The sequence below is a fragment of the Lutjanus erythropterus genome, chromosome 12 (genome assembly GCF_056507025.1).
Source record: "Lutjanus erythropterus isolate fLutEry1 chromosome 12, fLutEry1.hap2, whole genome shotgun sequence".
In the NCBI taxonomy this organism is placed as follows: domain Eukaryota; kingdom Metazoa; phylum Chordata; class Actinopteri; order Lutjaniformes; family Lutjanidae; genus Lutjanus; species Lutjanus erythropterus.
Window position 1 is genome coordinate 7,114,350 of NC_139328.1, and position 25,486 is coordinate 7,139,835.

General features: G+C 41.8%; 2 protein-coding genes across 4 annotated transcripts in view; both read left to right on the top strand.

Moving 5' to 3' along the window:
* LOC146317506 (rap guanine nucleotide exchange factor 4-like) overlaps positions 1-8,162 on the top strand; it is a 38,971-nt gene extending 30,809 nt beyond the window's left edge. For both annotated transcript variants that reach the window (XM_084731914.1, XM_084731915.1), the window contains 16 exons: positions 58-143; positions 637-715; positions 1,529-1,679; positions 1,770-1,858; positions 1,959-1,986; positions 2,093-2,168; positions 2,242-2,388; positions 2,601-2,698; positions 3,637-3,762; positions 4,067-4,245; positions 4,355-4,445; positions 4,545-4,595; positions 5,348-5,435; positions 5,549-5,613; positions 5,960-6,014; positions 6,120-8,162. In XM_084731914.1, coding sequence (XP_084588040.1) covers positions 58-143; positions 637-715; positions 1,529-1,679; positions 1,770-1,858; positions 1,959-1,986; positions 2,093-2,168; positions 2,242-2,388; positions 2,601-2,698; positions 3,637-3,762; positions 4,067-4,245; positions 4,355-4,445; positions 4,545-4,595; positions 5,348-5,435; positions 5,549-5,613; positions 5,960-6,014; positions 6,120-6,247 — 1,537 coding nt within the window. In that variant the 3' untranslated portion in view covers positions 6,248-8,162. The remainder of the gene's footprint in view (positions 1-57; positions 144-636; positions 716-1,528; positions 1,680-1,769; positions 1,859-1,958; positions 1,987-2,092; positions 2,169-2,241; positions 2,389-2,600; positions 2,699-3,636; positions 3,763-4,066; positions 4,246-4,354; positions 4,446-4,544; positions 4,596-5,347; positions 5,436-5,548; positions 5,614-5,959; positions 6,015-6,119) is intronic.
* A 717-nt stretch (positions 8,163-8,879) lies between these two features.
* map3k20b (mitogen-activated protein kinase kinase kinase 20b) lies at positions 8,880-25,219 on the top strand. Of its 2 annotated transcripts, XM_084731917.1 has the most exons (11): positions 8,880-9,563; positions 13,292-13,379; positions 15,340-15,441; positions 16,292-16,357; positions 16,504-16,532; positions 16,639-16,776; positions 17,985-18,071; positions 20,371-20,445; positions 20,546-20,652; positions 23,147-23,327; positions 23,730-25,219. In XM_084731917.1, the coding sequence occupies exons 1-11, from the start codon at positions 9,405-9,407 to the stop codon at positions 24,693-24,695; spliced, it is 1,998 nt and encodes a 665-aa protein (XP_084588043.1). In that variant the 5' UTR covers positions 8,880-9,404; the 3' UTR covers positions 24,696-25,219. The 2 variants fall into 2 exon arrangements, with proteins under 2 accessions (XP_084588043.1, XP_084588044.1); XM_084731918.1 differs by lacking the exon at positions 13,292-13,379 and having other exon boundaries at positions 9,448-9,563.
* The last annotated feature ends 267 nt before the right edge of the window (positions 25,220-25,486 follow it).

Here is a 25,486-nt window from a genome sequence, read left to right on the forward strand (position 1 = left end):
TGTTTTGTTCTTTTTAAAAAAAATGAAACTCTTTATGTCTTCTCACATTTTTTGCAGGTATACTGTGATATCAGGAACACCAGAGAAGATTCTTGACCACTTCCTGGAGACCATGAGGATGGACATACATCACAGTGAACCAGGTGGATGAATAGGATAAAAAAAAAAAACAAGGGAAATTAATAAACTGAATAAACTCTTTATTCTTTCTTCTAGGACTGGATGATATGGCTTATGAATAATATCTCAATATTTTTAGGCTTTTCTGCAGAATATGATGCATATTTCAATATACACATTTTCTAAAATAACACCATAAATTCTCAAATATTACAGACATATGATGATCTTATAGAATATAAAACATTGCTGTAGATTAAACATCCTAGAGCTGAGCGATCGGGACAAAATCATATATCATGCCTTTTTTTTTTTTTTTTTCATATAAATACCTCAGTATTGATATTGTGACAATATTGTAGGGATGACAGGGACAGTATAACAATATCCAAAATCTAAGACGATATCTAGTCTCATACTACAGTATCTATATAATCAACATATTGTCCAGCCCTCCTTTCTTCCTTTCCTGTCTGAATCTCCTCCATCTTGTCTCTTTTTCTTCCTGTCTGTTAGACCCAGCAGTGGATGATTTTGTCCTCATGCACTGTGTCTTCATGCCCAACAGCCAGCTGTGCCCTCTACTCATGGCACAATATCCTTTCTGCCTTTGTACATGGTATTTCCTTTTTTAAATTCCTGTTGTCTGTGATTTGTTTTACCTTATTTAACCAGGATGTCCCACTGAGATTGAAAATCTCTTACAAGAGAGACCTGGCTAAGGTAGCAGCCAATCACAGCATATTAAAATACAGCAAATGCAACATAAACAACAGCCACTCAAATATAGTGGCCCTAAAAGAAAAAGCAGGCGCATATCTCCATCACTACATCTTTATGATGTCCTTACAGTGTATTTAATTTAAGTGCATGGTACTCACTAACCGGGTAAATACACATGCAAATTTATAACTGCTTATGTCAACAGATCCACTCAGAAAAGGACGGTCACATCTGTTGTTTGCTTCATACTATAACGGTAGTACTGACAGCATCTTGGATTGTGCAACTTGTGATTGTGTGTTTGCTTATGGAAGCGCTGAAGCAGCAGTTGACCATCCAGCACTAATGAACTGCTCGTCAAGTGCACACCTCCCTTCACACCATAGTAACAAGTTGTAATCCCGGCCGAGGAGGTCTTTTCTTAATGTCTTAGTCACTGTAGTGCAAGTGTTCAACTACTTATGCTTCACCACTGCTGCACCGATGGTTATACTCTTATTTGGTACCGAGGATGTGGTGATGAGGGTCACCTGTGGCCTTGAGTTGATTGAAATATCAGTTTTAGTTTCAGTAAAGCATTTAGGTTTGGTTTTGTGCTGTGAAAACTAATTTGAAATTTTATATTTTTTTACACACCACTACCTCCACTTCTGGATGTTACTATTTATCTTTAACCTCTTTGCACCTACCATGCGGCATCTCCACCTGGCTCTGAACAGGAGAGGTTGGAGTATGCGCTCAACAACAAGAGGAGGGCCCTCATTCTGACCCTGCGCTGGGCTAACACACACACGTACTTGTTACAGGAGGAGCCTGCTCCAATCTCGTTCCTTGAGGTGACCAAAAGCTTTTAAATGTCAGTAAATAAGAAAACCTGCACTGATGCATGAAGGTCTGAGCGCGTTTCTTCCTCTCCGTCTCTGTAGGAGCTGTACGGGAGTTTATCAAATGATTCTCGGATGTTGAGAGCTTTGAAAGATTTGGTCCCTGACCTGGAGAAAGTCGTCAAACTACAGTATGTTCCCCGGCTTCTGCATGTTGAACTTTCACTGTAATGTTTCGCGTACCACCCACATTTATCCTGTTTTTGTTTCTATGCTTTTTACATTTTCTAGTTCAGAAGAAGCCAAATCCACAAAAAAGGTACGTTGAGATTACTGTCTTGAACAAAAGTTTATATTATATTTTACATGTTGGCTGCATCATGATGGTGTTGATGCCGACTACACACTGTGTCTGTCTTCAACAGAAAACCCTCATACGACAGTTCAGCAATGGAGAAGAAAGGCTGCAGAAGAAACAGCCAATCAGGAATCAAGATGACAGTAAGTTGATGTGAATTTTCCTCTTTTAATTTTGAAAAGAAAATGTAATCATTTCAGTATTATCTGTGTCTAGTCCTGTTGAAGGTGTACTGCAGCGATCACACATACACGACTATCCGTGTTGCCGTGGCGGCGACGGGAAGAGAAGTGATCAGCGCTGTGGCCGACAAACTGGGCACCACTGATGAGCTCCTGTTGGTCCACCTCAGCTCTTCTGGTGGTAAGAACACAGATTGATTTTAGGTGTGAAAGAGCAGATCACAGCAACGTTACCTACAAACAGATTATCAGTCATTTCAATCAGGCCCTGGACACATGATGAATACTGCTGTCTGGGTAAATAACTCAAATCTGGCCATTGTTTTTAGGCTAATGTTGGGACATACTGTATGTGGGTGGAGATCACTCATCTGATCCTCATGTTTGTTACAGAAAAAGTCATCCTGAAGCCTAATGACGTGTCAGTGTTTTCTGCTCTGAGTATCAACGGGAGATTATTCGCCTGTCCTCGAGATCAGCTCAACAGTCTGGTAAGATGAGCGTTTCTCCTGTTTGCTCTGAAGTTTTTATGTTACCTGGCGTATAGCAATATAAATAATACTACATTGGATCTTGTTTGAACAAAGCTACACCTGTAATTTCTTGATTTCAATACACTGATTCATTTTCACATGTTTTTTGTGACTAAGAGGAACTGTTTTTGAAATTGGTCCAGTATTGAGAGAGAGAGAGCGCCAGCAAAAGTGAAGCTGAGCTACAAGGTAGTCCTTCTGGGAAACTGCGCACCAACAAAGTACACCCACTAAAAGTACTGTTTTGCCACTAGCAGCCTCCGATTGTTGTTAAGCCCTTCTAAAAAAAAGTAAGATATGTTTTGTGTAACCAGGAACAGCTGTTTTATTGCTCTCGCCAAACTAAACAAGCTCCCCTTACAAAGCAGTAATTTTAAGATCATCATCCTCATTCAATCTCAAAAGAAACAACATAAATGCACCAAAAACTCTTAATTGTTTGGATGAAATAAACCCCTAACACTGGCCTGGTAGCTCAGCTGGGGCAGCATTCGCCCCACGTATTGAGGCTGTGAGTCCTCTGCAGCGGCTGTGGGTTCGACTTCCGCCCGTGGCCCTTTGCTGCATGTCATTCACCCAACAACAACAACAACAATTTTAGTGGACTTGCTTTGGAGGAATTCCATTGAGGCTTAGTTTCGCTTTTGTTGGCTGCAGCTGCCTCACTCAATACCGGACCAACTTCAAAAACTGTCGTCCCTGATGGCTTGGTAGCTCAGTTGGTAGAGCCCCCAAAAAATAAATTAATAAAGAAATAAAAAGTTCTGGTCCCCCATTTGTCATTTAGACACAAAAACACAGAGAAATAGGGTTCAGAGTGACAACTGTGTGAACTTGTGTGTGTCTAATGTGTTTATATTTGTGCATGTTTGTGTATTTGTGTCTGTGTGCCTCAGACTCCTCTTCCAGACCAGGAGGGTCCCTCTGCAGGCTCCATGTCAACCTTTGAGCTGATGAGCTCTAAGGACCTGGCTTATCAAATGACCATGTTTGACTGGGAGCTCTTCAGCTGTGTGCATGAGGTATCTCACACACAAACACACACACACACACACACACACACACACACACACACACACACACACACACAAACAACTTCAGGCCAGCAGTAGAACACTACAAGTGTGTACAGTGTTGTGTTATTTTACACAAAAAAGTCAAACCTTTCGCAGCAAGTCGGCTTCTCACAGGCTGCCCTCTTAACTTCTGCTGCGTCATTGTTCGTAAGAAAAATCCTGCAGGAGTAGTGTTTGACAGATGTGAGGTGGCAGGACCTGTCCACTGGATTAACTCAAACCTTCTCATCCCGCCCCCTCCTCTCCGCAGCACGAGCTGCTCTACCACACGTTCGGCCGGCAGAGCTTCAGGAGAACCACGGCCAACCTGGACCTGTTCCTGCGCAGGTTCAACCAGGTGCAGCTGTGGGTGGTCACTGAGGTCTGCCTCTGCGGGCAGCTCAGCAAGAGAGTCCAACTCCTCAAGAAGTTCATCAAGATCGCTGCACAGTGAGTACAACCTGCTGCTGACTGTCACACACTTCATATTAAGTTTATTATATACATGCTTTATTTTCACTGCATTCATTTCATGTCTTGTTTGTGTGTTTGTCTGTAGCTGTCGGGAGTTTAAGAACCTGAATTCATTCTTTGCCATCATTATGGGGATGAGCAACCCTGCTGTCAGCAGACTGAGCCAGACGTGGGAGGTAAACTTTGTCTAATCTATATTTACATCTTCAGTGAAACTGGATTGTATTCCACTGTTGGTGAAATACTACATTGAAATCTTATGTTTTTCCTGACAGAAACTTCCCACCAAGTTTAAGAAGTTCTACGCTGAGTTTGAGAGTATGATGGTGAGTTGTATATAAATTCATTCACCACTACTGCGTTGAGGCGGCAGCAGACATCTGCATATTTTAAAAAAAAAGTCTATATGGGCATTGTTTAAGAAAAGTCAGTAGAGCCATGCTTTCTAATGTTTTTCTAGAATCTCTGCCTGCTGATCTTCATCACGTCACAGACTGTATGGCCTGTAGCTGCTGGGAAAGTGGGCCAGTCACATGTTGCGTTAAATCAAAAAACATTTGCAACGATGGCTGTGAGCAAAACAAAAAAGTAGTCATTGAGCACTGACGCCCAGCCCTTGTGGTGTGCAAAGTATTCAGATTGTTTATGTTAGAAAAAGTACTAATACTGCACTGTAAATTACTTGGTTTCAAGTAGAAACTATGTTGCATGGTGAGGTGCTGAGGATGAATTAAGCCATCTCACAGCCTGAGGGAATAAAATTCAAAGTTATTAAAAATAAATTAAAATGATTAAAAGTAAAAGCAGAGAAAATTGTGGAAATTGTAAATGTAATGATGTATAGTGGATTAAAAGTTGAAAGTGACATGAAAAAAATAGACTCCAGTTAAGTAAAAGTTCCTAAAATGTGTACTTAAGTACAGTACTTGAGTAAATATATTTGGTTATATATTATATCACTGGTACAGAGAAAGATGGGTGAATAAAACTAAAACTGCCTGCAAACAGTAGCTGTATCACTGTGGCTAAATAAGAAAAATGTTTTGGAAAGTGACACTGTTTATATGTTCGGTAACAGGACCCATCAAGAAACCACCGATCCTACCGACTCACTGTCACCAAACTGGAACCGCCAATCATCCCCTTCATGCCCCTCCTTCTCAAAGGTACGACGCATGTCTTTACCAAGAAAACCACTTAATCATATGGAGATGAACTCTGCAAGCAACATGACTGCTGTTCAATTCAATTCTGTTTGTTTGTTTGTTTGTTTTAACAGATATGACATTTACACATGAGGGCAACAAAACCTTCATTGACAGTATGGTCAATTTTGAGAAAATGGTGAGTTTCTGTGCGCATAGTAAAGGCAAATTTATCATTTTAAGAATTCATTGACTGTCACTTAAGATCAAAATACAATCAAGTTGTTTTAATATTGCAATATAATTTTGCTTTGTACATTTTTTTATATCATAAAATATGATTTCTTTTGATGAACTGTCTGAATTCTGCCACCATCACCCCTTTAACTGGGTGACATTAAGTGCCTTAAGTATTTCCTCCAGTAATTCTGTATGTTTTGACATTCCCGCCCAAAAAACAGTGGTGGCGGTTTGAGGTTTGACAGTCACAATTCCTCCCAAGATTTATATTTTATCTAAAGAGCATCTCATCCTTTTCTCTTCAGCGTATTATAGCTAACACAATTCGACAAGTGAGGCACTGTAGAAGCCAAGCCTTCAGTAAGTCTGTTCATTACTTATCAGCACACTTTTATCACCTCTACACTCTGGCTTTACAATCACAATCTTTTCCGTTTTTTTTTTTTTTGTCTCTCGCCACATTAGATCCTGACATATGCCAGCCCAACAAAAATCAAGCGGAGGTTCGGGGTTACGTCAGGAAGCTCTGTGTGATCGACAACCAGAGGGCGCTGACGCAGCTCTCCTACAGACTGGAGCCTCGGCGGACATGAGCTCCACATCTTCCACCACCATCTCGCCTTCTCTGTGACGTTAGCATAAAAAAAACAAACAAATAAAACAACCACACACGTTACCTGGATAAACTCAACTCAACCGGTCGTTCAGTAGCAAATCACAACCGTGAAATGACTTTAGCACTATTATTATGGACTATAATGGATCAAGGACTTATACTGTGCCATTAAAAGCCTCTTCTCCCTGGACAGAAACTGTTCAGCTGCTCTCTCGTCGACGTGTCTCTGAGGGTTTTAACCGTACTAGTTGTTACTGTTTGGGGACCTGTTAGATAGAACTGTAATGTATAGAACTGGAATCAATATCCTGCATGACTGAAACTTCATAGGCTTTGTGTTCTATACAGTGGATTTCTATCGGAGTGTCCTGTAATGTTGTGCTACCCCAAATGAGCCCTAGTTTACAATATATTACTGTACCTGCCTGTAAAGCAAACCTTACTCTCCTGATGGTCCTACTCATAGCCAGAAAAACATAAACTGTAGTAACCTAGACTCTTCATTTTCCCCCTTAAATATACAGATACATATAAAATCTGAAAGTACTTATTTGCGTCATAATAATTATATCCAAGTCTTTGAAAATCTTTAGGATTTGATGTCCTTTAGGTAAATATCAGTGTCCCTTAACTAGTCGGACTCTTCAAAACGACTAAACAGAGTATTAGTTGAATTAAAGGGATAGTTCTGATTATTTGAAGCAGGGTTGTATAAGGTACTAATCAATAGTTAGTGAAGAAGAAGAAGAAGAAGCAGAAGGGCACCAGCACAGAAGCTAAGCAATGAACTGTTGTGGACAAGGTCAGCAACAAAAGGTAGCTTAACCATTTATAAAATGTCCACCTAAAAAAAATTATATCAGCTTAAATGTTAACTACACTTAGAATGTTTTCACTGCTTAAGTTTGCCATCAAACGGCCTTTTCTGACCAGAAACCGCCATTATATTAGCCAAATATCGTTCTCTCCACATCAACCAGACTCCATAGGCAAAATCAGTCATTTTACCTCACCAAACACAGGAACCGCTGGTCTGCTGCCACCTCAATCTGTTGGTTTATGTTATCGTGTGAGTTTGGTGAATCAAAACTATCCTTTCAAAACACCAAAGGCACATAATAACTCTTAGAAACTAACAATTCAAGGCAGCAGTTGCCCTCCAACTCCGGTTTTCCTTGAGGTAAAATTACTGATTTTGCCTATGGAGCAACATTTGGCTCATTTAACACTGGTTTCCCATCAGAAAAGGTTATCTGATGTCAAGATGAAGTGGTGAAAATATTCTAAACATTGAGTACACTTACCTTTACCTTACCTTTCTTAGCTTCTGTGCTGGTACTCCTCCAAACTCCTGACGACCGTGATCTACTGTGGATGATACACTAACTACTGCTAAGTACCTCACACAACCCTACATCACATAATCTCAACTGCGCCTTTAAAGCCTGAATAGTATTGCAGAAAGTGTTCAAATTTGTCATCACAGTGTTGCGTTTTATTTTTGCATCGGAGTAAAACTCCTGAAGAATATGAATTATTCTAGTTGATGAAGTTGCCTGGTACGATCTACTCGGAGGTCATCTGTATTATCAGATCCTTTGATTTGGAGGCACCGATCCTCGACGCAGAGTCTACAGGCAACTTCTACTTTGAGGGGAAATCTTCTCATCTCCACCAGTCGTGATCAGTCCGTGTAATTTTATTTTTATATATGTGGGTGTAGATTTTGAGTGTGTTCTTGACAAGTGTCATTAAATTTCCTTTGATCTCAGGAGCTTTTGATGTGTGTGTCGAGAACTGCTGTGAGGCTGCCGGCTCTCCCCCGGAGCAGCCTGTAACTGTACTGTATGTGTGGTCTGCCTTGTAAATAAAAATAGCTAATTTAACAGTGATCACGCTTTGATGACTTCAAAATGTGTTCCAAGTGGTAGAGAGACTCGAAGATGGTGATGGCGCTCAAATCCGGAGCAAAATAACAACTACTTGGGGATGCCTGCTGTGGAAGTTTACTTTGTCTTCAGTTGATCTGAAAGCAGACATCAAACATGTACCTATAGCTGTCGGCCTGTCTGAACTTGCCCTGTAGTGCTGACCAAAAGTCACAAATTTAAAATCCTTTCCGTGTTGTTTATTTTATCCAACACCTTCGTGCTCCCAGGCGCAGTGACTCACTGCAGCTTCTGGGAGCTGCTCGCGGGCCTTCAGCCTTTCAGTCATGTTTTATTTGTCCGGTGAATCACGATTAAGTCTCCTGTTGCACCCGATTACTGTCAACAACTGAGAAGTGTCCTAACTTCCCCGAGCTGATCTCACCTGTCCCCTCTCAGTGATGTCAGCACGGCTATCTTGCTTGGTGATGTCACTGGGTCATTCCTGACGGGTTGAGTAACACACACACTCACCGCCTGGCTTCTCTTGGTGTGTGTGTTTTTAGATGCAGAGTGTGTGAGAGATGGTTTTAGGTATCTGTGGCAGTCACTCTTGTTGCTAACTGATTTATTATGCCTGACACGCTATAGGCTAGAGCTGTATATCTTTTGTCTCTCTCTGTGTGTGTGTGTGTGTGTGTGTGTGTGTGTGTGTGTAGAGTAGTGTATGGAGAGCTTTATATAGCCACAGTTATCCAGGAAGGAGGAATGCCCTGGATGCCAGTGACCATATTTGAACAGTGTGTCTGCTACAGCCAGACTGCACACACACACACTCTGACTGCAAACCGTAACTTACACACACTCAAACCCTCACTCACCTCCCCTTCATCTTCACGCTCTGTGCATGTGTGTGTTGTAGTTACACCGGATCACCACTATCAGGCAATGTAATACCTCGTCTGGTAGTGACAGAGGGGGGCTTCGACTTTTTCCTGACTCACGGGGAGCAAACTTCTCTCTCTCTCTTTCCAGCACTTTCTGGTTTCTTCTCTCTGACAATCTGTTCTGCTGACTGACAACATCCAGGAAACCTCTCCGCCTCTCCTTATTTCTTATCCCTCGCTCGCCCTGTCCCGATTCCTGGCTTGTTTCATACTTTTTGGGGTCAGCTCCGGCGGTTGAGGGTGCGCACTTTTTTGGGGGGCTTTTTCGGTGTGTGTGTGTGTGAATGTGTGTGTTTGTGTGCGCGTGAGTCAGTATGCCATGTCGTCCCCTGGCTCGTCGTTTGTGCAGATAAAGCATGAGGACCTGCTCTTCTATGAGAACTGTGGAGGAGGCAGCTTTGGGAGCGTCTACAGAGCCCTCTGGATTTCCCAGGACAAGGAAGTGGCAGTGAAGAAGCTTCTGAAGATTGACAAAGAGGTAAGGAAGACACACACACACACACACACACACACACACACACACACACACACACACACACACAACAATAGATTTTAGGGGGGACGCATGGGACATGTGACCCTTCAATATTTTGAGCACATGCATTTGTCCCCACCAACAAAAACAAGAAAGTAGAGGAGGACTTTTATTTTGATGAACTGCTTGAACCCGACTCACAGACCAAACAGTGTCTCTGGTGAAGTATGTGGTGGCAGTATGCAATCTGCCATAACAGACAGAAAAGAAACCGCTCTGCACGGTTGATGACCACGGAGGAGCCAGGAGGGAAAAGGAGAAGGAGGCCCAATATGAGGACATTATTTCTCAAAAAGCTGTGATTTGCACAGAGCTTACAAACTCAGATGACAGGGTTACATAATAATGTTAGAGGTTTATTTACAGGAGAATAAATATTACTGCATTATATTCCATCATGGCTGAGTTGCATCAACAAGGATTAATTTTTGAACCTGCTTAAATCATGGTTTAACTTTAAATTATGTTGCACTAAACTTTTGAACTAGCTTAACTTGAAAAAAAATATCAAATTTAAACCTCTTTTTAAACCACAGGTTAGTTAGTTTTTATTCTAAACTTAGATTTAATTTAATTCTGTTGCACCAAAACTTTTAAACTCCAACTGTGATCCAGTATTAACTTTAAACTTACACTTGTAGAGGTTTGACTTTTAACATGGCTGCCTTTTTGAGATTGACTGAGAAGAAACAATGAAGTTCATTAAAGAAAGTTAAGGGACTAACTCAACCCAGCTGAGTTTTATGATGTGTGTACTTTCCGTTACTTCAGTTAATAATTCAGCCAACAAGAAGGAACAAAAGGGCTGAGCCTAACTTTAAATCTGGATTTGCTCATTTTTATACCTATTTTTGCTAAATTATAACTCATTTTAGATAAAAATCTTGGTGCAACTCAGTCTATACTTTGAATTGACCTGTTTTACTTTACTTAAATGATATTTCCTTAATAACTTGATACAGAAAAGACAGAAATTTGTGCATAAAAATTCACTAGAATGCAGACAATTAAGTTTGACCCCCAGACCCTCTGACTTCATACATGCCCCCCCATGTTAAAATGAAACCTACACCCGTTACTGTCACACACTTTGCAGCAGAGACACATCATTTGAAAATCCAACGTATTTATAAGTCAGCTGTCATCTGCGGGACGTTTCAGCTCCAAACTTCAACATGACTCCACTCATTTCCCAGATTCTCTTTGGACTCGTACACCCCATACACCCACTCCCTCCCCCTCCCCTGTTGTCGGCCGTTGAGCATGTGTTTATCTTAAACATACCTCTCCTCGTCCCCCTCCTCCTCCTCCTCCTCATTGTAGATGGAGCAGTGTAATTTATGCCAGCACTCCCCTGTTCCTCCCATTGTGCGTTAGGGCGAGGTGTGTGGTCATCTGGGGCTTCATGCACTAACTGCTCTTCAGGCCCGGGCGGTTCTTCACCGGTGTGACCCCCGATGCTAATCCAAACATAATTTCCTTCCGTGGGCTGGTGGAAGCTCACGGCCGAGTGTCAGGAAACCGTTAGAAGTTTAGGGTGACCCGTGGGTGAATCGGGCACGGTGTTACTGTTGTGGCAGCAGGTTTAAACAATGTAATGTAAAGCATGCAGATGACACGGGGCCGGCAGCTACAGAGGACTACAGACGGGACAGAGTTTGATTTGTCGTTTGAATTATTTCTCTCACACTCACTTTCTCACGCCCACATGCAAACACACGCAGGGTGGGCAGACATGCATGAAAGCGTGTGTGTGTGTGTGTGTGTGTGTACAGTTCATATGTACATACAAACTGACGGATCACAGGAGAACTGCGCCTTATTATTGGATCCCTCATGAATCTGCTGGAGCTGCCTGTGAACAGCAAAATCATGTTCAGGGTTTCTGCAGGATTCAACAAGTTACATTTAAGATTTTTTTAAGACCATTATGAAAGCAGTTTAAGACTTACTTCATCCTCTCCATACTGGCAGAAAAAAACAGAATATGAGGGAAAATATGAATCCATATTTGTTTAATTTTGTTGTTAATACATTTTTTCAAAGTGAGGCTGAAATAATTCCTATTTTATGCAAGAAACATTAAAAAGAAAGCTGTAATTTATCATAAAATGATCATGATATCTCATCAAGATTAAGGAAACATGCCAGATTCACTCACAACGCTGCAGCTGTGGTGTCGTCCTTTAAAGTTTCTATTCCAGGCTGGAATAAATGCTTTTGTTCACCTGTTTCATGTTAATTAGAGTTCAAATTAATATGGACTGTTCACTGAATGACTAAGTGTGTTTTTCAGTAGTCAGCATCGATAATCTTTTAGAACGAGTACATTATTGTCACGGTTAATTGATCAATATGTTAATGGAGTCTGGCAGGAAGTCACTGAACTCAAACTCCAGAGTGTTTATCTTCAGAGCAGTGGGTTTTTGTTTCCAGGATAACAGACTTAGCTTTACATTTACAGACAAATGACAATTAAAAGCAACTGATTAACTGACAGTGGAGGACTCTTCCTTCCTTCCTCTTGCTTGTTATAGTGAATTATAATGTTAGACTTGTCTTGTGCTCCTGCAACCTGTCTGAGCAACTCGCTTCAACCATAGATTGTATATTAAATAGGGCTTCAACCTATTTAATATACAATCTATGGCTCCAACCTGCTATTTGGACTGTTGTACTCATTTCTGTGCACACAGTTGTTACGTATTGCTCCTTTAATGCATGATTAATCTTTGCAAAAGACTGAAAAAATTGAGACTGAATTTAAACCAATTTTATTAAAAAATGCTAATGTCTTCCAGTTAATGTTGAAGGCCTGTCACAATTGTATTAAATATATTTTAAGGCTTAAAATTCAGATTATTTGACTTTTTAAGGACTTGCTTAATTCTGGTGCATGAATATATTCACCCAGTAGTGAAAGAAGTATAGAAATTATTTACTTACAGACATATTGGCAACAAAAAAAAGTGAAAGTACTCAAGCAGACTGGACTACAGCTGTCAGATAAAAGTAGTTGAGTAAAAGTAAACATTTAAGTAGAAGTATTAAGTAGCATAAAAAGGAAATGCTCAAGTACATCAGATTTGTACTTAGTCGCATTCACAACTGAAAAACTGCATGATTTGCATGTACAAATCTGTACACACAAACAGTGTTTGTACACACTGATAACTTCACACACACACACTGAAGAAATGATGGGAATAAAAATGATAAGATAATGTAAAACGCTCTTTGGAAGAAAAACTATTTATTGAGAAAACATTTTGGTGTTAAATTGCAGTTTTTGTTGTGTGTGATTTCATATCACTGATGATGTGTTATTATGTTGCTTGGCAACAGTCACATATTCCACATATGCAGAGGGTACGACCTGTGTGTCAGTTTAGATTAATGGCATGTTTGTCACTCTGGTGTGGACTCAACAACCTGTGATATGAAAGAGGTTCAGACTCGGTGCAGGCATCCTGGACACTGGTCAGACATACCTGTAAAACTGGACGACGAGTCAAAAGATCTGACTTTTCGGTTTACAGTCCATCAAGAATGATTTACACTTCATTTTCTTAAAGGTCACGTTTCCTCGCCAACTTCAGAATTCGGAAAACTGATGGTGGACAGTTGTTCATGTCCCTGTGTTTCTCTTTCTCTCTCATCTCCTCGTCCAGGCTGAGATTCTTAGTGTCCTGAGTCATAAGAACATCATTCAGTTTTATGGAGCCGTGCTGGAATCTCCCAACTATGGCATTGTCACAGGTCAGACCCCACGTGTGTGTGTGTGTGTGTGTGTGTGTGTGTGTGTGTGTGTTTCTATTCTTTCAGATGTCATGATGATAAGGTCACTCTAAACATATTGTTGTAGAGTATTTCAATCTTTCATTTCATTCAGATAAGGGTAATCTTTGAGTGCTCTACGAGGGGAGATGTGTTTTATTATCTTTGGGGTTACAGACTTTAAAGGGATAGTTCTGATTTTTTGAAGTGGAGTCATATGAGGTACTGAATCATAGTCAGTGTAGCTGACATGCAGCTGGCACGCCTTGCTGTGGACAGGGTCAGCAACAAAACATATTCTAGCCACCTGAAAAATATCAGTATCAGTTGAAGTGTACACTGCGTTTGGAATATTTTCACTGCTTTACCTCGCCATCAGGCATGTGTTTTTGAGGGTTAGTTCGTGTTCACCGAAGTCACACGTGCTAACCGATCAAGGCAGCGTTAGATGAGGAACTCTTAATAGGTCTGGACTGGTTGAAGAGTTTCCTGTTGGAAAAGGCTGTCTCGTGGCAAGGTAAGGCAGTGAAAATATTCTAAATATACACACAGGTGTTTTGCTGCTGCCTCTGTTTGCAGCACATTGCTTAGCTTCCTGTATAGGTGCTCCTGCTGCCTCTCCACACTGGGCGTGTGCAAACTGCCATCTACTGTAGGTAGAACCAGACATATATACTACAGAGACGCTGCATTGGCCATTGAATCGCACATCAGCGTTGTCACCATATTGGACAAGAAAGACCTGTGTTCAAATTCATGTTAACTGCAGAGCAGCAGTTTTTCTGGATAAAAAGCACCGTTACATTTATTTCTCAACCAATTTCAGTGAGTCATGTTATATTCAAGATGCTAAATTACTCCACATAAATCATAAACCCTTGATCGGTTGATCGGTTGAGAAATAACTGTTTAAGTGCTTTCTATCCAGAAAAACTGCAGCTCCCTTGTTTACATGTATTTTCTTACAGGTCTGACTCGCTCTGTCCAGTATGGTGGCAATGTTGACGTAACGCAGCAACAAACCGACATATAATATGTCTACTGGTAATGCACTGACTATGGATAAGTACCTCATACAACCCCACTTCAAATAATCCAAACTATCCCTTTAAGTAACATTAGGTTCGGTTTAAGGCGAGGCATGAGGGGGTTAGGCTCAGGGCAGATTGTTCTCTCGTATAAAACTACACGTGTGTGTGCGTGTGTATATATATTAGCTTTATTAGTGTGTATTTGATCCTTAGCGTGCCACTAACAGACACGTTAGCACATGCTCTGGTGGCCGACAAGTGTTTATGTGTGGTGTTTTGAAGTATCGGCGTATACTCAGAGTGCTGGTTCTTGCTGAGTTTCCTGGCAGGACATTTGTAACCGAGACCAGCATGTTTGTCTGTGGTTGTAATCCTGGATGGGGGTCACATGGTTAAGATAAAGAACCGACACGCCACTAAAGAGTCGTGTCCAGCAACAATTCTCGCTGCAGCCGAGTCCGGCAGAGCCCGACGCTCAACTAAAAATAAAAAAGTACAGTAGGCAAAAAAAAAAAACGAGAGCTAGTTCTGGAGATGGAGTTTGGGCCAAGTAAAAATGCAATTCCCAGCCACTTAAAAAAAGACATAAGACCCCGTTGACCACTTTTGGTTGTCTTCTACTTGTCTCTTTGAATTGTCAGACTTAACAGGAAAATGGCGAAGGTTAAAAGTTTGGAGATAATCTGGATTAGACAGTCAGGGTGTGAAAGGTGTGTGTGTTTCCACTGATTTAAGGTAGCTCATGTGAAGTGATATTGGCTCTAATTGCATTATAAAAGTGGATATTTATTCTTTAAATAACTTGTTTTTAAAAATCCCATTGTAGAGAAAGAGTCACCGTGCACACATGGTTTCTCTGTTTAGTTGTTATATAATGACCTTTACTTGTGTGTGTGTGTGTGTTCTTACAGAATATGCTAGCGGAGGGTCTCTGTATGAGTACCTTTCCAGCGAGCGGAGCGAGGAGATGGACATGGAGCAGATCATGACGTGGGCCATACAGATAGCCAAAGGTGATGATAATAATCAAAAATAACGTCTCTGTGTCGAGGTTGAATCGCCGAGCTTCTGATATCAAGCAGAGGTGGGAGCACCAGTGTCCCGTAACACTCTCAAGTACAAGAGTTAATAGTTTACGCAGCTTTTTATTTGACTCTCAATCACCGACTCTGACCTGCGAGACTTCAACAACCATAAATTTTGTCCATTTGCCCGTTGCAAATGTCACCAACTGTTAACAGGCAAAATACATCAACGTACAAATCAGCAAAACATACGACTTCGTACATGTGATACATTAGAAATTAGGTTTTTAAACACCTGAGAGAGAGAGAAAACTTTGATTATGGAACATTTATTTTCAAAATGTTCTCTTTGATTGGTTTTCAGGTAACTGAACAACTTTTACGTTATCAGTTTATCGTACAATATATGATAATGCCTGTTTTGTTTACATAAGAAAATCATGTGCCAAATGTTTTCAGTGAATGTTTTTTTTTTAGAGGCCATTTTTTTATTATATTATATATAATATTATATATTAGTCCATTTTATCATGTTACTGTTTATTTATTATCATTATATCAGTGGCATAAAATGGTCTTAAAATGACAATCATATCATTTGTTGCTTGTTTCTGGAACAGTATATTGTCCAACAAAAGTAGTTATCATGACCATATGATACCCAGAGTCAATTTGTTGTCTTTTTTAGTTTTCTCTCTAGTTTAGTTTTGTAAATGTTGTCTTTTAGCCTACTAGTTCAGCCAGTGGTCTTGTTTTTTTGGTGCAACCCAGAATGAATCAAAATAAACATCAAAAGTTTGTAGTTTTTGTCAGTTATTAATGCTCGATCTTGTTACAGGGATGCATTACCTCCACGCAGAAGCTCCAGTCAAAGTCATTCACAGAGACCTCAAGTCACGGAACGGTAAACACATTTCACTTTGGTTCCTCAGACTCTGTTTCTTTTTCTTGTGAACGTTTAACCGGGAGCCGTCTTTGCCAGCTATCTGTTAGCTATTACTGTTTTACGTCACGCAGCTCTGACTGGTTTCTCTGCTCTGTCTTCTACAGTGGTAATGACAGCAGACAGAGTGCTGAAGGTTTGTAACAGCGTTCTTGTGATGCACAGACAGTGACATTTTTCATTCAGCTAAGACACGCAGGTCATTTTTTCCCCTCACTGGTCTCTCTCCTCTGGGACTTCAGATTTGCGACTTTGGGGCGTCAAAGTTCCTGTCCCACACCACCCATATGACGGTGGTGGGCACTTTTCCCTGGATGGCCCCTGAAGTCATTCAGAGCCTGCCGGTCTCCGAGACCTGTGACACCTACTCCTACGGCGTGGTGAGTTGGCAGGATGTTATATATGGTGTGACATTAGAAAAACATTTATTGTTTCATATTATGTTCTGCAGTTTATTTTACTGATTTGCAAATCACATTTTTATGGCAATATTTCCATCACTTGGATGATGCTTTGCATTCTTGATTGATGAATCTGCCTGAAGGAAACACAAATAAACATGGAGACTGAATGAGACACAGAATGCAATAATTTCAAACAGAAGGAGCTTGTACCTAAAAATGAGGCTGCAGAAAACAGTACTGCAGTCGAGTATATAAAGAAACAGGCCTGTCCATGAGGTCATTTTATATTAACAATTCATTAAATTCACAGGAAAATGTGCCATAGCATGATAAACATCTTTAATCTGGATTTGGTATTAAAGGGATATTCACCCAAAAATGAAAATTAAGTCATTATCTACTCACCCTCATGCTGCTGGAGTTTCACAGGAAAACAGTGTTGCAGAATCTCTCAAAATGAATGGAGACCAGTTTTCAGACATAAAACAACAACAGATTAAAAAACATAAATTGCCTCCATACTGCTCATCAAGTCCCCTAAAGCCCCAACAGGCCAAGTCGACTACAAAATGTCATTTCTTACTTTTGAAAACTTTGGAGATTCTGCAAAGCTGTTTTCCTGTGAAACTCCAGCAGCATGAGGGTGAGTAGATAATGACTGCATTTTCATTTTTGGGTGAACGATCCCTTTAACTATATTGGGATATAGGATTTTGGTAATATTGCACAGCCCTTGTGCTGAGTATTGAAAACTGACAAATACTGACAGCTGGAATTAAAGGCTCGAACTTCTAGCCTCCTTTATCAGTTTTACTACATAATTTTGCCAAGTTTAGAGACATTTATTTTACAAAAATCTTGTAAAATGTAGCAAATCTAATCTAAATAACCCTGTATATTAGGATTGTAATGTGCATAAAATAAAGGAATTATGAGTGGCTTTTTTTGTTTTGATATCAAGATTATATATTGGTCATTCCCTGCTCGATAAATAACATCAGCCATTTAAATAAAACATATCGGTCAACTAGTATTTTGATTTAGTGGCGTCCTTCTGTTAAGACATTTTCACAACTGTTTAGAGAGTTTTGTAAAACGCACCCTGAGGTGTTTGGAGCTACGAGCAGCACATCAAAGAGATCCCGTCTGTCTGAATGAACCGACGCCGTCTGTTCTGTGGCCAGGTGCTGTGGGAGATGCTGACTCGGGAGGTTCCTTTCAAAGGTTTCGAAGGGCTGCAGGTTGCGTGGCTGGTGGTGGAAAAACAAGAGGTAACCCCAACACACAAAGACGCACACTCGTGTGAACGCATCTTTCTGTACACACTGTCAGCATGTAGACCCAGCAGAGTTTGAGAAGGCTGGAGGAACAATGCGATGCTCTCATGGTTTCCACTGCGAGCTGGTGAGGCTGAGGCTGGGTATTTTTAGGCCTGATGTCAGTTCTCTGCTCTTGTAAGGCCTGGATACACAGCAGTGGAGCCCGGCCAGACCCCCCTCTCACCCCTCTCACCCCCCGCCCCCTCCCCGGCTAAAGCCTTTACGAGAGAGAGAGGGAGACAGACAGGGAGAGAGGGAGAGAAAAGAGGAAAGATTACAGTGACAGGAGGGCTGATTCAAGACGTTTATGGCAGATGATGGTTGCACAGTGTATGTGTTTCAGTTATTGACATGTCTGAGTCCCTTTCAACAAACACACACACACACGAACACACACACAGACACATAGACAGACAGACAGGGGGCCAACAAACAACTCGGAGAACATGATTCCTGCGTAGCTGTTGGCTAATCTCCAAATACTCTCCCTAAATAACTCACTCTCTCTCTCTCTCTCTCTCTCTCTCTGTTTCCCTTTCCCAGTCTCCCTCTGATTTTCCCTTCCATTGCTATACCTCTCCTCCTGACCCTCTTACTTGCCCTCTCTCCACTCACAGTCGGTGATATTTTAGGATTAATCCCCAGAGAAAACTGTTTCCATTTACTGCGCGGTACTATGGAGCTGTCTGGGCTCATTCAGACCTTTGATGATGCCAGGGGATCTTCTGTGCAGGGAGGGACGTTGTCTCAGTGGCGTGGTGCGGTTCAGTGTTGTTGTTACCACAGTTTACAAACTACAGAAAGATAAACATCGACCCAGACGCTTTCACACCGACCCGTTTAACCTCATAAATAAACAGACTATATGCTGTACATTAAACAAATGATCAGCTGGTTTGAAAACTTATTGGTCTCTAATATGTAATACAATTTTAAATATATAAACAGGCAGAAACAGCCTCCAGTCTCACTGTGTGCCTGGAATATTCCTTGTTTCAAAGGCTGAAAACACATTTTCTCAGTCAGTGATGTGATCACAGTGGCTCAGTGTGAACACAGTATTTTCCACTAAAGATTTTAGATACTTCACATGAATGATTTCTTGTTTTCTCTGTGCTTTTCTCACTGGTTTGAGGTGGGTGGTGCTGTGTAGTTCAGAGAACCAATCGGGATTTCGCAATATTTGATTCAAAGTGAGATGACAGCTGTGGGTTGGGGATGTTTGCTCGTGCTTCCAGGCCACTCTCAATCAAATCTGATTAAACCACACCCGCACTGTCATGATGAAGCACATCAGTATGAGTACGAGTGTAATAAACAATACCTTTAAATGTTTTAAGCAGCAGACTTTAGCACTACCATGAGGTTGAAGTGATATTTTAGTGATTGTATTTGACACCTAGATGAACTGCCATGACATTTTACAGATTTTCATCGTGCCCAGTTTACATTTTGGGTTCACAGTAAAAATTGTGAATTGTCTATGGGATGTCTTGCTTTTGCATTTGGTACAAACATTGATGTTAATCTAGTCAAGTCAGAAATTTAATTTGTCAAGTTTTAGTTCATGTTTACAACTAATTAGCAAATATTAGACTACTAACATGATAAACTACGATGGTAAGCATGTTAAACATTATACTAGCTGAACATTAGCACGCTAACATTGTCATTGTGAGCAAGTTAAATTTACAGAGTTAGCATTTAGCTCAAAGCTCCATGGTGCTAAAAGCAGGCGTAGGCAGTTTATTTTTTGTGTCACTGGGCAAAAAAATCCATTTGAGCATAATGAAATTGAAGTGTTCTGATAGAAAACTAGACTGTGGCTCCTCCTCTTGGCTCCGTTTTCAGACTTTAGAAAGTCTGGCCTGTGATTGGAGCCAATCACAGGTCAGTAATACAGTTGATTGCTGAGTCTTATTCCCAAAACATCAGCATTTAATGACCTGGGAATGAGACTCAACAATCAACTATCTTTCTGCAGAATCAGTTACTGCACCTTAAGTACAGTCTCACAGAGCTGACAGAGTGGCTGTCCAGTCTCATTCTAACTTGGACTGTTGCTTATTTAGTCTCTAATGTTTAATGTTTTTGAGAAGTACTTGAGAACTGAAGCCAGGTTTTTAGCTTTAAATGGTTCTCAGTATGTTTAACTACCCTTAAAATTATGGTGGTCCCATATAACTTTCCTGTTTGAAGTAAAAGCTTCTGCTTCTTGTGTTTGCATGTGTTTGTGTGTCTGGGTATCTAGAGGCTGACCATCCCCACCAGCTGTCCAGCAAGTTTTGCAGAGCTGATGAAGAAATGTTGGCAAGCAGACCCAAAGGTAAGCTAAACGGACACAACGCTTAATCTCCTAAAAATGTTCCTTATGCCTCACTTGTGACAGCTGGTTGTTTTATCTTGTGTGCACGATGTACCTACAGGAGCGTCCGCAGTTCAAACAGGTGCTGGTAACCCTGGAGACCATGGCCAACGACAGCAGGCTACCGGACCAGTGTAACTCCTTCCTACATAACAAGGACCAGTGGAGGTACACACACGCGCACACACACACACACACACACACAGAGTTGTGTAGACTGAGTGTATCTGCACTGCGTCTGAGCACGGGGCATCTTAATTTTGTGTATACTGTAGAGTCGTGGTCTCCTGTCAGAGTGACAAATGCAGTCTGCAGTTTACTGTACTCCAAATAAAACTCAATATGCATGCACAAAAATCAGTCACACGCGTGGCAGCATGTACACACACACACACACACACACACACACACACACACACACACACACACACGTATACATATACAGCTCTGTGGACTCCAAAGCTCAGGAGAGAAGTTAAATGTGTGACCCTATGCGCTACTTCAGTCTATAATAAGCTCTTTGGAAAGTGTCCATGGAAGAGATTCCTCCACTCCTCCACTCTGCCCTCGCTCCTCCACGGGGAGAACGACAGAGGGGTGGGGGCAGGGAGGGAGGGGGGGGGGAGGGGGGGGGGGGAGGGGGAGGGGGGGGGAGGAGAAGTCAAGTATGAGCTGAAGAAGAGGAGAAGTTCAGGGAGGAACAGAAATGTGTTGGGTGCGTGCGAAAACACTGAACAAGAGAGAAACAGCAAGGACAGTGGGAAACGAGGGCGGACGGATGACGGGGGGTGAGACGGGGGAGGCAGAGAGGTGGGGGATGGAGCAGAGGAGAGAAGGTGCGAGATTCTATGCATATTTAACATGAGTACAGCGAGGCAATCAATTCTGAGTGAAGTTTTGGGTACGGGTGGAAAAACTTGGACAAGGGGAGGGGAGGCTGAGAGGAGGAGGAGGTGGGGGGAGGAGGAGGAGTGAGGGAGGTGAAGGGGCGGGATGAATGAGTAGGGAGGTATGGAAGGAACACAGGAGGAGGTATGGCTGTGCGTCAGATCTGTCTATATTTAGCTGCTGTGAGAGTTGATTGTGTTTGTGAATGCAGGTTCATGGACAATCACTCACTCACTCTCACAGTGACCTCATGTGGCAGCAGACAGAACTGCAGCTGCATGTTTGACACTGTTGACACATAATTCACTTCTTGCATGAACAGTATTGTCTCCTGCTGGAATAGTCAAGTAAACTAAATATGTCATGAAGTCTGTTATAGGAAACTAGACCTCATTTTAAAACTGTTAATGTTGTCAGCTTTGCTTTAAGCCAAAAGTTATAATTTTTAATACTGATCCTGTTTCATAGCACATAGTTTGAGTATGTAAAGTGTTTCTAGTATACTAAAATATGTAAATCTTGAGAAAACTATTCTGTAGTAGCATTGAAAGATGAAAGTGTGACTGACCTGCATCAGTGCAAGAACTGTGTAATTTCCTGCCTTTACAAAATACAAAAAGTACATTGATTTCTTGTATGTTAATGCAAAAATAGTGAACTGTGACAATTAGTACAGGTTTTGTTCTGTATACCAGCCCCATTCAACAAGTGGGCTGCATGCTGGATACAACTGTTCTGTTGGCAAATCAGACTGAGTGTGTCATAAGACTGATATGAAGCTTTGTTCATTACCATGGTAACGATGGCTAAATTAGTATTCGACTATTCCTAGATAATATATTTTCCTCGCTTGCTGCTCATGACCAACCTGCCTGAATTGAAAGGCGATTGCTTTCTAACTACACTGACTATAGTATGTCTCTGAGCTTGTTTGAGACATCTGAACCATAGACTGTATAATCAGACTTGTAAAAATAGTCAATTCCAAAGTGCACTGTAATTAATTAATAATTACATAGGTAATGACTTACTCTGTCAGCCATAACAAGTTACTGTATACACAATATAGCCATTAACCTGACCAAGTATTCTATGTGGCCCACAAACCTACAGTGATTTTTCTACTTGGTCCCTGTGCTGTTGAACTTAAATAGCCTTGCTGGTATGGAATTACATTGCTGTGTTGCAGCTGCAGAACTCTGATGACACACAAAAAATGCCAGTTCAAGCTGATAAAATACCAAAAAATACTTTCAGAAGATTAATGATCTTGAGAGAGCATCATTTTTGAACCAAGTATTTTCTCACCCACACATACACACACTACTGACATACTTGGCATGCTTGAGATCTCAAAAATAGGGAGGGTCCTCCTCCTGGAAAATTTGAGTTTCATAGACTTTGTTTCCTGCATTTTGATGACTTTTAAAGTATGAAAATAACAAAATAATACTGGTAAGTACATTCTGTAAGAAACTGGAGTTCTTTCTGGGATGTCTAAAATTTGTTTGAGAACTGGATTCAGGAAATGGCGTTTGATGGATGTGTTAAAATTTCTCATAAATCGTGTGACCCTGGGAGAAAACCGGGAGAGGGCAATGAAAAACGGGAGTCTCGGGAAAATCGAGAGGGTCAGTTTCAGTGTCTTTCTCCTGAGTGGCTTTTTGAAACTGAACCTGCCATTTGTTCCATGGAGGCTGCAGTAGACCACATCTGCATGAACAAAGTCACAACAGCTGACGTGATTGTCTGTCTGCGTGTGCACAAACTACAGGTGTGAAATCGAGTCGACCCTGGAGCGCCTCCGGAAGCTGGAGAGGGAGCTTTACTCCAAAGAGAAGGAGCTGGAGGAGCGGGAGAGGAGGCTGAGACTGTGGGAGGAGAGGCTGATGGAGAGGTCCAACATGACTCCCAGTCCCACCTCCCTACTCATGGAGCGCTCAAACATCTCACCAGTAAGTAGAAGTTAACGGCTGCACAATATGGTCAAAAAAATCATATGATTATTTTGACAGATACTGTGTTATGATTCATGATTATTTTTGCAGCAATTTTAATTTTCCCTGAAATTTAACTATTGGTTGGGGTCGGTCTTACATCTAGAGAACAACATTTGTAGTTTGTTGTTTCTCAGTCCTACAGTACTTGAAAATGCTGTTTGTCACACATTTTTCCTTTAGCAATAAAACCGCAGCTTTTGCCATTTGGAAAATGCACTTGGCCATACTGTGATTTCAATAATATTGTGATTTTGTGAAGCTCTAGTAGTAGTGAAGTAAGACTGGTCAGACAGATGAAAACAAAATCAAACAATACCTTTCTATGATCTTGACCCTTGTCCTCTCTGACCTCATCAGTTCTTCACACCGATGTCCATCGGCTCCACCGGCTCTTTCTTCCGCTCGCACTCTCAGGACTCCAACAGCGCCGGGCTCAGCAGCGCCGGGGTCAGCAGCGCCGGGGTCAGCTGTCTCCTCCGCACCCTCAGCAATGGAGACACGGAGAGGGGGAGCAGCGCGGTGCTGGACAGGGGGATGGGTTCGCTCGACGGCGGGAGGCTGCACGCCATGCTCCGAGGGTTGCAGGGCAGGTTCGGAGAGGAGGACGAGGAAGAGGAGGGAACACTCGAAGAGAAAAGCTGGGGGGGACAGAGGGACAGGGATGACAGCGGGAGTTTGGAGGGAGGAAGGGTGCAGGTGACACTCAGGAGCTTCCCGGGCGGTGTGGTGGAGAGGGAGGAAAGGACGTGGGAGGAGGGGGACAGGGACAGAGGAGGGATGCAGAGGAGCAGGGTGACCACCATAGTGCGAGGGTTTTCAGGTGGGTTTGGAGAGGCGGAGGGGGAGAGGGAGAAGGAGGGAGGAGGATGGGAGATAGAGAAGTTCGGGGACAGGCAGGACGAGGGAGGGATGGAAGGGGGGAGGCTCCCCACCATGTTCAAGGGTCTCCACGGGAGTTTCGGTGACATGCTGTCCTTAGACATGAACGAGATGGGGGAGATGGAGAGACTAGGGGACATGGACATGGACATGGGTGACCTGGGGGTGATGAAGGTGGTGGGTCACGGCGTCAGGAGTAGCGAGGTGGGGGTCAGGGGTCGCAGGAGTGACATGGGAGTCGTGGTCCAGGGAGTCAGAGGTGACCTCACCCAAAAGATCAGGGGTGAAGTCGGGGTCATCGGCCACTCGGGGGTGCAGGTGAGCATGCGCTCTTCGTCCAATCAGAACTCTGTGAAGAGCTGCAGCGTGCGACACGGAACCAAGATCAACATGGCGACTGCAGCCATGGACATGATGGAGCTCGACTGGTCTGACAGTGACTAGAAAACACACAAACACGCACAGAAAACACACATAGAAGACACACACAGAGGCCAAACTAGACAGATTGTGACTTGTTAGCACGTACAGTATCTGAGCTACGGTATGTGCATTAGGATCTCCAGTTGAAACAGAGCTGGTAAAAACACATTTCTTTTGTTAAAACTGTTTTTTATTGAATGGATGAATCCTACACCCATGTGTACTGTGAAGTAGGAAGGAGCAACTTTGTCATGTTGTCAGAATGACTTCACCTGTGTAATTTAATGTGCTATTAAAACTGCTGCATAACAAACTGTAAGAGGTACAAGTGTTAGAAACAATAACACACTTGAATGCCGCTCTAATGAGGCAGCACTGTCTGATTTTTTTTTTCCTGCTTATAGAGAATCTTTCGGTAGTTTGTAGATTTGATTTGTTCAAAACAGGCTTTGACTTTATCAGTTCTAACTGTGATCTAGTGTGTGAATTTTTGGCATTTCTTTCTGTATATTTTATCATTTTTCAATAAAAAGAAAAGAAACTGATTCAATTCCTGCGACTTTGCTCCATTAGAGTTAGTCTCCAGTCTGTACATTATCCCACTTATCACACTGCTACTCACTAAGAAAATCAATAACTTTACACACAATTTTGTTTTAAAAATTCTTTTCATTATTTATTTTATTGCTTCTGCTAAGTCCTCCAGAGTCTATGATTAGCACCGTGGTCTATTATTCATAGCAGCGTTCTGCTATGCAGAAATAACACACCACAGAATGCTAGAACTGCCCAGAATCAAGTATTAACAAACC

Excerpts from the sequence above, each read along its gene's own strand:
- map3k20b (XM_084731917.1), top strand. The coding sequence starts at position 9,405 with ATGTCGTCCCCTGGCTCGTCGTTTGTGCAGATAAAGCATGAGGACCTG. Across the intron at positions 13,380-15,339 it reads CAACTATGGCATTGTCACAG|AATATGCTAGCGGAGGGTCT; the intron begins GTCAGACCCCAC and ends GTGTTCTTACAG. Across the intron at positions 18,072-20,370 it reads TGGTGGTGGAAAAACAAGAG|AGGCTGACCATCCCCACCAG; the intron begins GTAACCCCAACA and ends CTGGGTATCTAG.